This window comes from Bubalus kerabau, chromosome 4 (genome assembly GCF_029407905.1).
Source record: "Bubalus kerabau isolate K-KA32 ecotype Philippines breed swamp buffalo chromosome 4, PCC_UOA_SB_1v2, whole genome shotgun sequence".
In the NCBI taxonomy this organism is placed as follows: Eukaryota; Metazoa; Chordata; class Mammalia; order Artiodactyla; family Bovidae; genus Bubalus; species Bubalus kerabau.
Window position 1 is genome coordinate 122,305,793 of NC_073627.1, and position 16,456 is coordinate 122,322,248.

The 16,456-nt window shown below is 42.0% G+C and overlaps 1 protein-coding gene across 10 annotated transcripts in view; it reads left to right on the forward strand.

Annotated features, from left to right (window-relative positions):
• The window catches only part of LOC129650181 (transducin-like enhancer protein 4), a 154,289-nt gene extending 138,330 nt beyond the window's left edge, over positions 1-15,959 (forward strand). For all 10 annotated transcript variants that reach the window (XM_055578384.1, XM_055578386.1, XM_055578381.1 and 7 more), the window contains 8 exons: positions 196-389; positions 898-974; positions 9,067-9,316; positions 10,509-10,756; positions 12,113-12,260; positions 12,976-13,126; positions 13,478-13,554; positions 15,517-15,959. In XM_055578384.1, the coding sequence (XP_055434359.1) occupies positions 196-389; positions 898-974; positions 9,067-9,316; positions 10,509-10,756; positions 12,113-12,260; positions 12,976-13,126; positions 13,478-13,554; positions 15,517-15,624 (1,253 nt within the window). In that variant the 3' untranslated portion in view covers positions 15,625-15,959. The remainder of the gene's footprint in view (positions 1-195; positions 390-897; positions 975-9,066; positions 9,317-10,508; positions 10,757-12,112; positions 12,261-12,975; positions 13,127-13,477; positions 13,555-15,516) is intronic.
• The last annotated feature ends 497 nt before the right edge of the window (positions 15,960-16,456 follow it).

Sequence of the window (16,456 nt, forward strand, 5' to 3'; positions counted from 1 at the left end):
GTAAATTAAGGTGAATGTTTGAACCTTGATGAAAGCTTAAATGACTTTTGCAAACATTAAAATAAGCTTATATGAATTACAGATCCTATTTCTTGACATATGTAAGAACATGTTAATCCTTGTATTCATTAGACCTCATTATTATTTCCTGTGTGTGTCCTTGGTTTTTCTCCTCCCTTCTGTTTGGGTCTGTAGCTTCAAGCCTAAGGACCCCCATGGCAGTACCTTGTCCATACCCAACCCCGTTTGGGATCGTGCCACATGCGGGGATGAATGGGGAGCTGACCAGCCCCGGAGCTGCCTACGCAGGGCTACATAACATCTCCCCACAGATGAGCGCGGCTGCTGCTGCTGCCGCCGCGGCCGCTGCCTACGGGAGATCACCAGTGGTATGTCGTGAACTTTTACAGAATAAAAGTATTTCAGAGCTCAGAAAACGGCCATGCATATTTTTGCCTAGGGTAGTTTTTATAGCTTGAGGTATCTATGGAGCAACCTGTGCTTATTTATAAATTAAACTGCATGTTATTATATTGTACGATTCATTTTCTTTCATAAGATAAGGGCAGTTTTTGTGTGTTATAGTCCTTAAAAAAAAAAGTCAAACCTATAGAAGTAGAGCAGATAATATAATAAACATAGTAACCCCTTCATTTGCATCATGAGCTTCAATGATAATAGTGGGTTTTTTTTTTATGTTTGTTCCACCCCCAAGTATGTGACCATGAAATCATGTACATCCTACTTTCATTTCATCAATGAATACTTGTATATTTATCTCTAAAATCACGTTTTAAAAGCATCTATTCTCCTAGAATTTGGAAAGGTACTGAGTAGGATGAAATGAGTTAATGTGACTGTGTTTATTTCTGCTGCCTTGCTTGGGAACAATTGTAGGTTGGATTTGATCCACACCATCACATGCGTGTGCCGGCGATACCTCCAAACCTGACAGGCATTCCAGGAGGAAAGCCGTGAGTACCAAGCTCTGTGCCTCGTGTTCACTGTGTGTCTGGGCCCTCACTGGCCCTTTAGACTCTGAGAACTACTGGGTGGTGTTGGCAAGTTCCTTCAGCTTGCAAGGGTTTTTTGTTGTGGGGATTTTTTTTTTTTTTTTTTTTTGGCAGAATTTTTTTTTTTTTTTTAGCACAATGCAAGAGGTAATGAGGTGGGGTTTTAGATTTTCAATTTAAAATCTCAAGCTTCTGATATGGAAATGCAAATTGTTGGGGCATCTCTAGTAGTCAGATCTTCTCTACACCTGTTACTGATTTCAAGGCAATTCTTTTATTGTCTTGCGGGGAAGAAAGTCATCTTATGTGCAAACCTAGATGTTCAAAATTAGAGCATGTTAGGGAACGACATGCCAAACTTCAAAGGCTAAAAAAAAAGAAGTTCATTTGTGTTTCTGGCAAAGGTGGCTTGCTCAGTTGGCTTCCTGTCCTGTGAACCGGGTATTTGGAGCCTCTACAGTCTCATGGCCCCCTCCAGCCATGAAGGTGAAACACACACAGCAGTTGTTCCAGCCTCTTCTTGTACGTTCTGATCTCTCCCATGTGTCATTCCTTATCCTTCATTTTAATCCACTGCACCTAATTTTCATTACTGCCTATGCACAGCTCTCTGCTCTTTGTAGTGCTCACAGTTTATGCTTGTTCAACAAATGATTGAAGATGGGTGCCAGTCTCCTTTCACTGACCTCCTGTTGCTTGTTTATTCACTGCTGTACACTCAAGCATTTAGTTGTCATCCTGTTGTTTCCTGCGGTCTTCTTTTTTTCCCCCCATGTTGCTGGCCCCACAGCATTAAACGTGCCTGACCTTGACCCTTCCTTCACTTTCCACCTGATGTTTCATGTTCTTGGCTCTTCCTCTGTAACTTCTCTGCAGACTCTACCCTAAACTTCCCTGTTGCGTCATACACAGTACTGGTTCCATAGCCAGGTTGCTCAGTAAATATTTGACTGATTAATAAGCAAGTCAAGGCAAACTAGACTTTGAGTTCCTTGAGAGTTGAAGGTTTAAATATCAATTACCATAAAATTCTATGTGTTTGTGCCTGTTCGGCAAATAGTTGTTGACTGACTGACAAGTCTTGTTGACCAAGAACCCTGGTGTTTTTGAAGGTGAAAGCTTGGTCTGTTTCAAGCAGTGACTAAACAACAAAGTCAAGGGATTAAATCGAATAAACTGAATGCCAACAAGTTTCATATAAACCAGTGGAGATGGAGAGGTTTCTTGAGGGAAGCGGTGTGGTCCGTTTTCAGTACTGTGTGGAGTTACCACTTAGTCACCAGGCAGGTGCACCCAGAGCTGTAGTGTAACCACTGCCAGGTGAGGTGGTACATCACCCTTTCGGTAGGGGTGGTGGGTAGCAGGATGGCTAAGAGTCTTTGTTCCTGGAGTTACCAGGTCACACCTAATGCAGTTGGTAAATGACATCAGGAAACCCCAAAGATAGCATGGTGTGTTCAACAGGGGTTGGGTTCTAGAGTGTGATAGATCCAGGGTTGAATTCTGACTCTGCTGATTGACACTAGGAAGGAACTGACTTTATGCAGAGTTTCTCAACTTCATGAGCCTCAGTTGGCTCATCTTTAAAAACAGGGCTGGCACCTCCCTGATAAGAAGGGCCCGAGGATGAGATGATATGATAGAGGTTTAGTCCAGTGTTTGGTTTACAGTGGCTGTTCAGTCACCTGCTGCATCATTTCCTCTTGAGCTTTGCCCAGGTTATTATCAGTTTTTCAATTGCTTATGCAATAGAACATAGTGGGAGGCAGAGATACCATAAGAAGATTAGACTGAGTATATTAGATCCCTCTTCCTCTCTGTGTGTGTCTTCAACAAGGTACCACGACATACAAATTAGCACTCATCATGCATACAGAGAGAAATACTTGAAGAGATGATGGAATATGGCTTCTAGATCACAGGATGGAGAGTTGTCACACTTGTGCATGTTTTTCAACAGGAAAACTATCTTTTGTGCTACAACATAAAACATAATAAATCACCTGAAGGCCTTCTTCACCACATACACAAAGGAACTGCTTTTCTTTAGAAGAACTTGAAACATTTGTGCATCTCTCTCTTTGGTGTTTTTTTTTTTTTTTTTTTTTTTTTTTTACAGAATAATTGCTAGATATTATCACAAATTATAATTAAATGCATGTTCCAAACTAATGAATAAAATAGCATTTACTTGCTAATTCACCTTGGGTCCTCTTGCTTATTCTGTTGAATTAACAGAAGTTCTTCTCAAGAAGTAACTGAAATGACAACAGTGTTTAATTTTAACATCAGCCAGAAGTGGACTTTTTTCCTCACATGCTACTTATATGAGGCTTTTATAAATAATACAAAAGTATTCAGTTGAAACCGTTTCACTAATTATATTGTGGGAAATGGCATGTGACTTCAGCCATAACAAAAGGTCTCAGGTTTATGGGTTTTAAGCTGCTCACAATTCAGAAATTCTTCTCTGCTGTTGTTTTTATTTGTTTTTATAAAGCAAGATTTTTCAAAATAGGAACAGTTCCTGGCACACAGTAAACTCTCAAGTTTTATTTGTTGGCTGGTTCACCTTCTAGTGGGTTCATATGCTCCCAGAACCCAATCTTCTCTCCTACTGAATGCTGCATGGAGTGCAACAGCCAGACCTTTCTTTGTGAATTTAGGGTCTAGTTCTTGGAGACATAAGATACTTGGAGACATCAGATACTTGGAGAAGGTGTCATGAAGTTTAGAAGTGATGAGTGTGATGTTATGGAACTAGGCCTCTCACAGAGGGAGGAGGAAGTACAGGTGGGAATGCCAAGAACCTTCTAAGCTGTGCTGGGTTTTCATCCAAATATGATGCTCCAAATAAAATAGGATCCTCAATACACATGTTTTAAACAGGTCTATTTACAGGTGTCTGAATTGTTTGAAGTATAGTTCTGTCAGGAAGTCCAAACTTCCTTTCTCTTGACCGTCTCCTTTGGAGACCACTCGTAGTAGCTTTTTGTAGTTTCATCTGCCGAGAGGCAGAAAGAGAGAGAGATGGGGTAGAGAGGGTGGGAGAGACAGACAGACAGGGGTAGAGAGGGTGGGGGGAAGAAAGAGAGAGAGAGAGTGTGTGTGTGTGTGTGTATGTATTTCTCTGGCTTCCTGCACCTGTTACTTCCAGCCCTGTATTTTTGTGATTTGTTGGACATCTCAGCTAGGCATCTTGAGTGTGTATTACTTGCAGTACAAATTTATTACATTCACAAAGTGCTTCCCCAGGTTTACCCGGTTTTCAGAGTACACTATTCCTTGTTCCCGTGTGCTCAGAACCTGTCATTATTGGCTTCTTCCTCACTTCTCTTCAGTTAAGTCCTATAGAATTTTATAGCCACTGTTACTTCTAGTGTGTCATCCTTCTCCTTACCTGGTTCAAGTGCCCCGTTCCCTCTCATTTAGAGTATTGGATTAATTATCATCAGATAATTATTGGATGAATTTTGGATTAATAAATATTGGAAAAATTATTGGCTTAATTATTATCTAGATTAATAATTGTCTTATTCCTCCTATCTGTTGTACTTCTTGCTACCAAATTTATTCTGAGTGGCTTTGCCCCTCCTCCTACAAGCATTCTTCAGTAAAATCTATTTGTGAAATTCTCAGGCTGACCTGTACATAGTATGTGTGTATATGTATGTGTGTGAGAGAGAGAGAGAGTTACTTTATCAAGCTAGCTCCTTCGCCACTTAACTATGTTGGGGGTCATTGCTGAATTAGTGAATTCCTGAATTAAAACCAATCCAGGACTTCCCAAAATCATTTCACCTCATCCTTTTACAGCTGTTCCCTCCAACCGGGAAGGGTTTTTCCATCTTCCTCCCTCTTTGGTGAAGTCCTTCCATTCTCTAAAATCCATCTCCAGTACCATGTCTTTCATGAAACATAAGGTTTATTTTTGCTTTTTGAACCACGACAGAACTTCATTCTTCCATCTTGCACTTGGTATTGTAACCTCTTTTATACTTTTCTCATCATACTTCCTAGATTATAAGCCACTTACGGGTAAGGCCAACATCTTACCTGATTTTGTATCTCGGCATGACATCTGTATCAGAATATGTGAATAAGGAGTATTGATGCATTTAATTAGATAGAGAAAAGAATAGATTTTCAAGCCTGCACCTCTCTCATTTCTAGGAAGGTTGGCTTTCATTACACATTCCAGTACTCTTTGCTAGCTACACATCAGAGTTTGTTGAAATCTGATAAGTATGTACTAGAGCTTTCTTTTTTCCAGTCTTAAGTATCATTTATATATGTGTATTTATTTATGTTATATATATATTTTAATAGTAAACAGAGGACTACATTATACCCTTAATGCAAGTAGACTCTTGAAATTCTTAATTCAGGGAGTTCCAGGAACATAGTAGGAGCTCACAGAGAGGTTGGGGAATGTCAAGAATGTCATGTTGAAAAACCTCGAAAGAAATTATGTGCCTGGTTTCATAACTATTTAAATTCTCAAGGCTCTTTAAAAATCATTAGTTATTCTGGAGGGGAGTGAAGGGATATCTTTCAAGGAAATGATCATTAAGAATGTATAACACCATCTCTAAACTTGGAATAATCTTTTCTTTAAGATTTACTTAATGACCTCTTAATTGCTAAATCCATTAGCCTTTGTCTCCCCTCAGAATTTCACAGCCTTCCCCTCTTTGCCTGAACTGACACCTGGCTCTCTGCTGAGGAGACTCTCCACCTGCAGCTCTCCATGGGCTGCCCTTTCATTTACTTCACGTCAGTCATCCTCGGAGCCAATGGCAGGCTTATAAAGGCTGTGCCGCCCTCCCCACCTCCTGTTCCATTCCAGTGTCTTCCAGAACTAAACTCATTCTGCCTTCATGTGAAAACCCAACCCATCTCAAATGTGTGCCTGAGTCTCCACCCCCTCTTCTGCCTTGTTGGGAGATTTCTCAGTTAATTTAAGACTTTATACTTGGCTTGGGGTCTTCCTCCACTCAGAGGCTGCTGTCATCCTGGATGTCAGTGGTATGCAAGATCAGCCCTTTCATCACTTCATCTCAGGGCTTGGACCACATCATCTCTAATGAACTTCTGTCCTCTTCGACATCATTTATCTACTTAATAGACCCCAGGGAAGACCTTGTCATCACTCTCCGCTGTGTCACCTTCATGAGCCCCACATGCCATCGAGAATAGCATTCTCTGCCTCTACGCAGCCACAGAAATCTTTGGAATTACAAATCTGTTCCCAGCTTTCTTACTGTCTCTCAAGCCTAGGCTACCAGCTTCTCCCCTAGATTGCCACATTAGTCCCCTGACTAGTTTTCCTTCTTCCATTCTATAGTCCATTCTCATCCAACAACTAGAATGATCATTTGAAAACATGAACTGAATTGTGTCACTCCCTGCCCTACACAGAAGTCTCCAGTGACTTCCCGTTCTACTCAGAATAACAGCCCGCACTCCACAACACAGCCTCTGAGGCCTTTTTAACATGGGTCCTGCCTATTCCTCCATCTTCTCACTCTCCAGTGAGTGCTCGCTTGCCTCCTCACATGGCTGTTCTTCTAGAACTTCAGATTTGCTGTTCCCATCCTGGCACACTCTGCTCCTCTCTATATGTGAGCCTGGGCCCTGCCTTCAGGCCTCAGCTTGTATACCGTCTCAGACCTCACTGTGCGCTTTTAGTCTCTCTTATCTGAAACCTTGTGTGTGTGTGTGTGTGTGTGTGTGTGTGTGTGTGAGAGAGAGAGAGAGAGAACTGCTGTCTGAGATTATTTATCTGCTTATATATTATCTCTCTTCCCTTCTAGGATATAGGCTCTGGAGATAGGGACTTTGTCTGTGTTATTCACCTCTGATTCCCCACCATCTGATGGTACTTGGCACATATTGGGCATTTATTTAGTAACTATTTTCTGACTGAGTAGTGTAAACATTCTGCCTCACTCTGGCCTTCAGTTGACCATCCTTTCCCTCCTCATACCATCTTCCTTTCTTGGCCAAGGTAATTTAATACCTGCTCTTTATATTGCAGCCCAATTGCCCCAAATGGGGCAATTTTCCCTGTTCTGTCAAATTCTCCATTGTTCATAGCACTGAACATATGACAGCTTTATTTATGTAAGTATCTCACTGATGGACCAGTGTATCAGCCCTTCAGCCCATCTGCCAACTACCCCAGCACCCAAAATGTCACTTTAGGAGAACAGGGGATATGTGAGGTTTTTTTCTCTTTGTTGCATTAAGTGCATCATGCACTGGGATACCCGAGAAATACGTTATTGACCATCTGTGCCCCCTTTGCATGTTATCATGTCTCCTGATTTTCTTTCTCTCTGACTGCTCTTGCTGGGGGTCCCCTAAATGTTGTAAGCATTTTCTTAAGTTCTGTATCCAGTCTGCTCATTGCATAATATGCCCCAGATTTATTCTTTTCTGCTCCTTTAGCTTCAGCTCTTGCCACTTTGTGGATGAGCACACAGTGATCTTTCTGACCTAACCTCTCTTCTGAATCACAGTGCTCAACTTCCGGTTGAGATGTTTGATTCCTCACCTGCCCTCAAGTTGAAGAAAACCATACTGTTTACCTCCCCACATATCTCCCCTTTGGTTATGCCTCCCTGTCACCCTCACTGATGTGTATTGTAGCCTCGCTAGTCACTTGGTTCCAAGCCTGAGCACCCTTCTCAGCATCTCTCTCTCCAGGCCACACATCAGCACATCTCTGAGTCCTGCTGCTTTGACCAAAGAAATGTATTTCTTGGTTTCCCAGCTTCCCACCACTTCTACCCTCAGCAGTCTGACATCCTGCTTCTCTTCCATATCCCAGTTCTCAGTGTAGTCTACAGAGCAAGAGAAAGCTCTCTGCCCTCTGTCCCCAAATCTTCCACAGCTTTGTCCTTTCTGGGGACTTTCAAGATGTTGTTGATGGTATCCTCTCAGTAATGGGTCAAATTTGGATGCATGTGGCTATTCTGTAGACTTGTGCACCAAAAGTCTAGAACTAGAAAACTGTTTTGATTTTAAAACTTCCTGAAAGATCTAGGCTCCTATCCTTTGTCTACCCATAAATGCTTTTCCTTGGTATGTCTTTCATAAACTCCTTCCCGTAAACAGAGCACATTCTAAAGCTCCATGCCAAGGAACATGGCATCATTTCCAAAGTGGGTTGCTGCCCATGACGTTCCCCGAGACAGGCCCTGCTCCCTCCTGCTCACTGCCAACATCTCGCGCCTCCTGGAACCCAACTGGCATCATAACAGCCTCACTTGTCATCTGTTCCCTGAATTCAGTGCCTTAAGAATAGAGGTGTCTATTGAGGGAGGTGCTTGAACTTAAGTGAACCAAATGTTTTTACAACTAGAGGGTTTTCCCTGGAAATGACTTGGAAATAGAGCTGCTGATAGGCACTAACAGGTGGGCCTCTGGGGCAGTCACACGGGAGGCTTTTTTAGGTTCTGATTCCATTAAGAATTATTGGGATTTGTTATTGTCAAGTCTGATGGAACTGTATCCAAAAGTTTTTATTCTTTTTGGTGGCTCATATGCCATTTCACCATGTAGGCTTAAAGCATTGTCATGCCTTAAAACTTCATAATTTTAGCTTACTGATTTTCATTAGTAAGTCACTTGATTGGAGTGAGGTGATCTATAGGTTAAAATCTTATCACAGGCTTCTGAATCACCTGAATTACAAGGCAATCTCAGTTTGCAAAGTGACTGGAGGTGTAGATAGTATATTGGGTATTGGTAATCTTACTTAATTCTCTGAGAAGTATAGGTAGCATTCACTCCATTTTAAAGATAGAGACTGTGTCATTACTGATATCATACAGCAGGTAGCGAAGAGCTGACCTGATATTTGATCAGAGACTTAGCTCTATGGCTCTGAAAGTTAAGTTCTTTCCACCATATTCAGTAAATCTGACCTATTTGCAAATCATAAGTAGCATTGAAAATGTTTTATTTTTCATCTCATTACAGTGATCAGTTAAGTAACATTTTTCGAATTCTCCTTTTTCCTGTCTTGTCTCCTTCCCACTGTCAGGGCATACTCCTTCCACGTTACCGCAGATGGTCAGATGCAGCCTGTCCCCTTCCCCCCGGATGCCCTTATCGGCCCCGGCATTCCCCGACACGCTCGCCAGATCAACACCCTAAACCATGGGGAGGTGGTGTGTGCGGTGACCATCAGCAACCCCACACGACATGTGTACACGGGTGGGAAGGGCTGCGTCAAGGTCTGGGACATCAGCCACCCCGGCAACAAGAGCCCCGTCTCTCAGCTCGACTGTCTGGTGAGTGGACATGAATGAACATGTTTTAAGCCTTCATTCACAAAATAGGCTGGATGTACCGACAGCACGCAGATTGATCCCAAGTGGGTGGCTATGTTCAGTGGTTTTTAACTTGGCCGCTGTCTTCTTTCAGTTACTCAGGGTAGATTCATCTGGTTCTTCACATGTGACATGCACTCCAGTACAGTTTTCATTCACCCTGCCCAGTTCCCGGGAGCAGGCAGTTTACTCGTCTTCCTGTCTGATTAAAAAAGTTTAAGAAAACTAAGACAGGACTTCCTTGGAAGTCCAGTGGTTAGGACAATGCCCTAGAGGGATGGGTTCAGTCCCTGGTTGGAGAACTAAAATTCCATAATGCCACTTGGCGGTAGCCCCCCCAAAAAAAAAAAAAGACTAAGAGCCCATGGTGGTTTCTGTGAGAGTGCACCCAAGTATCAAAATCTGTCACTTTTGAAGACAAGTTAAGTAACTTAATACTTTGTGTGATAAACACTAGCTACCCCCTTATCTGTCTCATGGGTATTTGTCCTTCAGTTAAGAAATTTCAGTTTGATTTTCTTCCTTGGATAAACAGGAGAATTTTTGCAGCAGCACAGAGCTAGATCAGTTTACCGTAGTTACACAAGACTCCCATAACCTCATGAACTGAGGACTTGGCTTTTTCCTGTCACTTAACACACCTTGATCAAGCCTTTCCTCTGTTTGGATCTGCTTAATCAAGCCCACAATGTCCCTTGGCCAGGTAATGCAGGGCCTGGCGATTGGAAGGGACTGCAAGATGTCTAAGTCCTTGGCACATTCTTGGTGGCAGAGAAGCAGTGCCTTTCAGCAGCCAGATCACTGTACCCAGTTCCCAGGCCTGGCTGCTCCAGGGTGGTGAGGGCTGCTGAATCTGTGGGTGCAAATGACTCTGGCAGCTGGTTGACTTGCTGATGGTGGGAGTGGGTCTAGATCTTTGTATTTTCATGCTAATTAAGATTAAATATCTCAGTACTAAATTTTGTAGATCAAGTTTAAGTACTTCCTTAATTTCATGTAATTTGCTAGCATTAATCCACTTTATCATTGTCATAAGTGAAAATGGCTCATTAAAGCCAGGAGGGAACACAATACTTTTATGGATTTCTGCTCTCATGTTAATGCTGTTTTCCTTTCCTCATGAGTAACCTCTTGATGGGTTTTGTCTCTACAGAACAGGGATAACTACATCCGTTCCTGCCGATTGCTCCCTGATGGTCGTACCCTAATTGTGGGAGGGGAAGCCAGTACGCTGTCCATCTGGGACCTGGCGGCTCCCACCCCACGCATCAAGGCAGAGCTGACGTCGTCGGCCCCCGCCTGCTACGCCCTGGCCATCAGCCCGGACTCCAAGGTCTGCTTCTCCTGCTGCAGCGACGGCAACATCGCTGTGTGGGACCTGCACAACCAGACGCTGGTGAGGTGGGTCAGCAGGATCCCTCGCCAGGGCCGAGGACTTAACTGTGCTGTGCCAGGGAGCTGTGTGTGTGTGTATTTTCAAAAAGATGAAATACAACTATCTTACTCAAAATTGTTAAGAGGAGAGAGCCATTTTAAGATACCGTAAAATCTTGTTTTCTGTACCATTTGAACTTTATTGGATCAGGGCTTCTTTTTTCTTTTTTTTGAATTATACTAAGCACATCCAATTCACATTTTAAAATATGAGGTCGGTTTTACATAATTAATACATGTAAGGTGTCCATGAGCTCATTAGACACCTATAATTTGCCATCTGTGCTAACAAACCATCCTTGTTGATAGACACTCATTGAGAAGGTTCACTGTGTGTGGCTCTCTCCTTGGTGCCATGTGTATCTGACACAGTCTTTCTTTTTGACAAATAATCATTGAGCTTCTACCCTGGGCCCAGGCGTTGTGCCCGGTGTACCTCACCCTGAAACTGTGTAGATAATCTGTAGTCCCATTTATCAGGACGAATAGAAGTAATTGTATTTGTGTAGAAATGAGGTGATAAAGGATTGGCATTGATAGGAAAAGCCCTAAAGCACATGTGATCTTCAGGTGTCAACACCTGAGAGAGCAGGAGACGAGGCGTGAACTGCTCAAGGTTTCTGCGGAGATTGTAATGGAGCCCAGTGACAGGGTGAAGGAAAAGAGACCCCTGCTGTCCATCTGTAACTTATTTTGCAGGATGCAACTCTGAATGATTCCAAAAACAAAGTAGTCATCACTTTTTCCCCTTTAGGGTAAGACTCTTATGAGGAACTGCTTCTAATCCCCACCCCCAGCACCCGTTTCTTACACATTTTACGTGCTCCTGGGGCAGCCTCCTATGTTGCATTGTTGCTCAATGGCAGAATTTGTCCTGCCCCTTCCTATGCCCCTCCCCAGAGCTTTCAGAAGGGAAAGATCTCCTACATCTTCCCTTCTTCTCTCCTTCCTTCATATCCCAAGGATAGAGTAGGTCTCAGATCATATCTTTGATTAATTCATATTCATGTAGCTGTGTTCTCTTGTTTCAGATGGACATCTTTTTTCTTCAGTTATTTCAGTCATGTTTTAGCATATGAGTAATTTGAAGAATACTTCCTAAGTTTTCATAAATAAAAAGTGCAAGAGATTCAGCATCTCAATTAAACTTTAATGTCTCTACATATATGCTTTGTTATTATTTTGAATAATAGAAAACCTAATAAACTGAAAGGAAATATACCAATCAGGCCTGCAGTGAAACTGATGACTGAGGAATTTTAAACTGAGTTCACCTAAAAACTTAAAAAGTTCAAGGACTTTTCTCCTTGTTGGCATCTTCAGGCAATTCCAGGGCCACACAGATGGGGCCAGCTGTATTGACATCTCTAACGATGGCACCAAGCTCTGGACGGGCGGCTTGGACAACACGGTCCGGTCCTGGGACCTGCGTGAGGGGCGGCAGCTGCAGCAGCACGACTTCACCTCCCAGGTGTGTGCTCGAGCACGTGCCATTGTAGAGACTGGATGGTGTGAGATGCATGAGAGACTTGAGCAGCTATTCGTGTACCATGTGACCAGGTGGCACGAGTGGTAAAGAACCCGCCTGCTGATGCAAGAGACATAAGAGATGCGGGTTCGATCCCTGGTTGGAAAGATCCCCTGGAGGGAGGACATGGCAAACCCACTCCAGTATTCTTGCCTGGAAAATGGACAGAGGAGCCTGGTGGGGCCACAGTCCATAGGGTTGCAAAGAATCGGACACGACTGAAGTGACTTGGCACACACATATGATTTTGTGAGATATATCAGAGACTTCAGCAGCAGTTCCTTTACCATGTGACAGTCACTTTTGACGCTGAATTAGTTAAGAAAAATTTTATTATTGTCAAAATACAATGGTATATATTTTATTGACAGATTTTTTAAAAAATCTCATTTATTACAAGCTTTTTGCAAACTTTTATTTCAATAACCATTACTCTGTAGACCTTTGAATTTCTCACAATTGATTAGTAAGTTAGATTGTGGACATCTGACTCATTACTTGGGGTTACACGTTTGCCTTTGATTTCTTCCTGCACAGTTAACATGGTCTTGATATCTTTCACCATTTAAGTAGTATCCCCAGAGGAAGCAGTGCCTCGCTTCCCTGTTAAAAGAAGTACCTCCTCTGTAGCCACCATCGTCACCTGTTTCCATTCTAGATCTTTTCTCTGGGCTACTGCCCGACTGGAGAGTGGCTGGCCGTGGGGATGGAAAACAGCAATGTGGAGGTGCTGCATGTCACCAAGCCCGACAAGTACCAGCTCCACTTGCACGAGAGCTGCGTGCTGTCGCTCAAGTTCGCCCACTGTGGTAAGCAAGCCCCCGTGTCCACCATCTGCCCTTCTACCTTCCTGCTGCTTCGTTTCAAGTCAGGTCTTCAGTTCATGGATGTATCTCTTCTCAGAATTCTGTTCCTTTCTCACACATGCCTACTTCCTAATACTATGTCGTTTTCTGGTATCTGTCCACTTCATCCCTGTCCTAAGTATAAATAACTCATTTATACAGTATGAGAGTGGGCTTTATCTTTCCAGTGAAAAGAAACTCTTACTTGTTTCAGATTAGGTAAGTTTTCTGTGTATCATTGAAGCTCTATAACACAAATCTTGGGACTCTGACAAAGTAATAGACACTGCCTTTTTTGAAACCCTATTTCTTTAGGCAAATGGTTTGTCAGCACGGGAAAGGACAACCTTCTGAATGCCTGGAGAACACCTTATGGGGCCAGTATATTCCAGGTAACGCTTCGCATGTGTAGCCTTCACTCCCGGTGTGCTCAGCGCATGGTGCTTGGTGCTGTGTGGTTCTCTCCTGTTTACATGTTAGAATAGAAGTTTCATGTCTTCTCTGAAATTTTATGTTTTGCACTGTGGCTTTTAAAAATTTTGTGTAAAATTTGAGCATTTTGCTTGAATACTAATTAGCATGTTATCAATATTTCTGTCCCCTCTACCCCAAAAAGAGTGCTAAAATTTATTAGGAAACTAATAAATTTGGACTAATTTTATAAACTTTTATTCTTATTAACTCAGTGGTACTTTGTGTAGTTTGTGGGATTATTTGTAGGAGAACTGGATTGTTGGCATGATCCACACACACAAGCCTCATCTCTCTTGCTAGTATGTGAAAATTTCATAAGCAAGTCAAAGATTACCTTTTTAACCTTATGTATTTGGGATGCTCTTTCCTAGGTGGTTTTAGGAATAGCATAATAGATTTGCAGCCTTCTTGACCACTTGGTATTAAGTCATCACAGAGGAGATTAATTCATTTGAATCTAAAACTGCATATATTGAGTGAAAGTACTGTGCAAGATAATAAAACAAAAATAGCATATTTTTGCTGTCTTGAAGTTTATAATGTAACAGAGTGGTTTTTGTATCATAACTTTTGGATGGTCCCAACCGGCACTTTTTTAAAAAATGTATTTATTTTTGGCTGTGCTGGATCTTTGTTGCTGTGTGCGGACTTTCTCTAGTTGCAGTGTGCAGGCTTCTCATGTGGTAGCTTCTTTTGTTGAGGAGCATGGGATCTAGGCTCATGGGCTCTATAGTTGCGACTTTGGGGCTCTAGAGTGGGCTCAGTAGTTGTTGTACACGGGTTTTGTTGCCCCGAAGCATGTAGAATCTTCCTGGACCAGAGATGGAACTCATGTCCCCGCGTGAGCAGGCAGATTCTTAACCACTGGACTACCAGGGAAGTCCCCAACCAGCACTTTTTTGAAATATGAAAATATTTTAAGAGTATATCTTTTTGTAATAAGTGTGTTATATCTTGTATCTGCTGGTTTGGGAAATAAAATGTATTTAATACAGGTTGCAAAGTGAAAGTTTGAGAAGTGCTGGTAGTAGGTTAGCATCTACAATCTACATGTCAAACATTTATTTTTTTTAACTATTCAAAGCCCCAGCAAAATCTTGTGGGATTTGTTTATTTAGCACAGTTAAAAGATAACTGTGAATGCTTTGCAATTGGTGTAGTTGGTGTAGTTGAATGTGGTACTGGAACTCTATGAGGGGTACATTTTTCCTCCTAACTATTGAACTCACTCCCACTTGCATATTTACGTTCTGTTTTTACATGAGGGTCAACTAGGATTTATATTAGAAATATTTTTACATTCCCTGTCTCAAAAAAAAATAGTCTTTTCAGTGCAGTTCCCCCTTATTTAACCTCATCTGGACTCTGAGACTCCCCTCTGAGGTGACAGATGGGTAAAATAGGGCCAGACAGGTTAAGTGATGTGTCTAGTGTTCTGCAGCTCCATCTACACCCAAGCCATCTGAGTGAAACCGAGGGTTTTCATACTGAGAACACTGCCCTTAGCTGGAGACCAGGATTTGAAGTAAAGCCTTCCTTCATCAGCAGGGGGGATTGTACCAAGGACTTGCCTGGCGCTCAGTGTCCCCGTCTCCGCACCAGCCCCAACCCCTCCCACCACCTCCTACCTCCCACCCACCCTCACCCACCCTCCCACCCCAGTACAAGAGCCTCCAGACCAACAGAGGGAATGCACCTGGCTCAGCCGTTTTAAGAATATACCTTAAAGGGACTTAAGAGACTCCATTTTCTCCTTGGGCTCCTATTTTAGTCAAGGGAACATGCTCTGCTTCTTTTTGCTCTCAGTCCTCCAGTCCTTCCTCTCAATATTCATAGGTTTTTCTTTCAGTCTTTAACGTGTTTGTGTGTCTCTTTCCCAGTCCAAAGAATCCTCATCGGTGCTCAGCTGTGACATTTCTGTGGATGACAAATACATTGTCACTGGCTCTGGGGATAAGAAGGCCACGGTTTATGAAGTTATTTATTAAGGACAAATCTTCATGTGGAATGGACTCCTTCTCCTTGTAGCACTTTTTTCTCTCATCCTTCTGTGCCCCTGCATCCAAAACCAAGGATTTCCTATTACTCATTGCAGTTGTGGAATCAGCCCCTCCTCCCCCACTTCCTCCCTGCTATTGAATTGTGAATACTCATTAAGAACCTGTGATATCAAAATCTTCAGCTATCTACTTGGAAGATCATGGATAACCCTACTTAACAGTGAAAGGAATCTTTAATTATGTATTATATCTGTAATATATTTATTTTGTTTAAAGAAGGCTTTCTAACAATGACTGACTAAATAAAGCTGTCTGTTCCTGCATTGATAATGAAGATGCGTTGTACTTGATACCCGTCCCCCCCTTTTTTTGGCAAAGGAGGGGAAAGGAAGGTTTAAAATAACTGATTAAAAATGTCACTAAATGTAGACTAATGACTGTATAGAGATGTGAAATGTATAATTACATATGGAAGCAATATGTTGCTGTGTTGTTAGATTTTTTTGTTTTTGTTTTTACATATTTTAAAAGATGTTTGGAAATTTAAACAATTAGAATGTGACAGACCACATCATATTCATTTGAGTCTATTCAGACAACTTTAACAAATATATCTATAGCTTTAGATTATATTCGATAAAAGTACTTGGACTTTTTTTTTTTTTTTCTTTTTTTGACTTGTTGACAAGTGTCTTTGTAATATGTTTTTAATTCCTTTTTTTATTGTATTATAGACAGATGAACAAATTAAATTTGGCCTCAAAGGGAGAACTTAATCCCTTCTTGATATTTTTGCCACATTTCTTTGCAAAGGGAGATG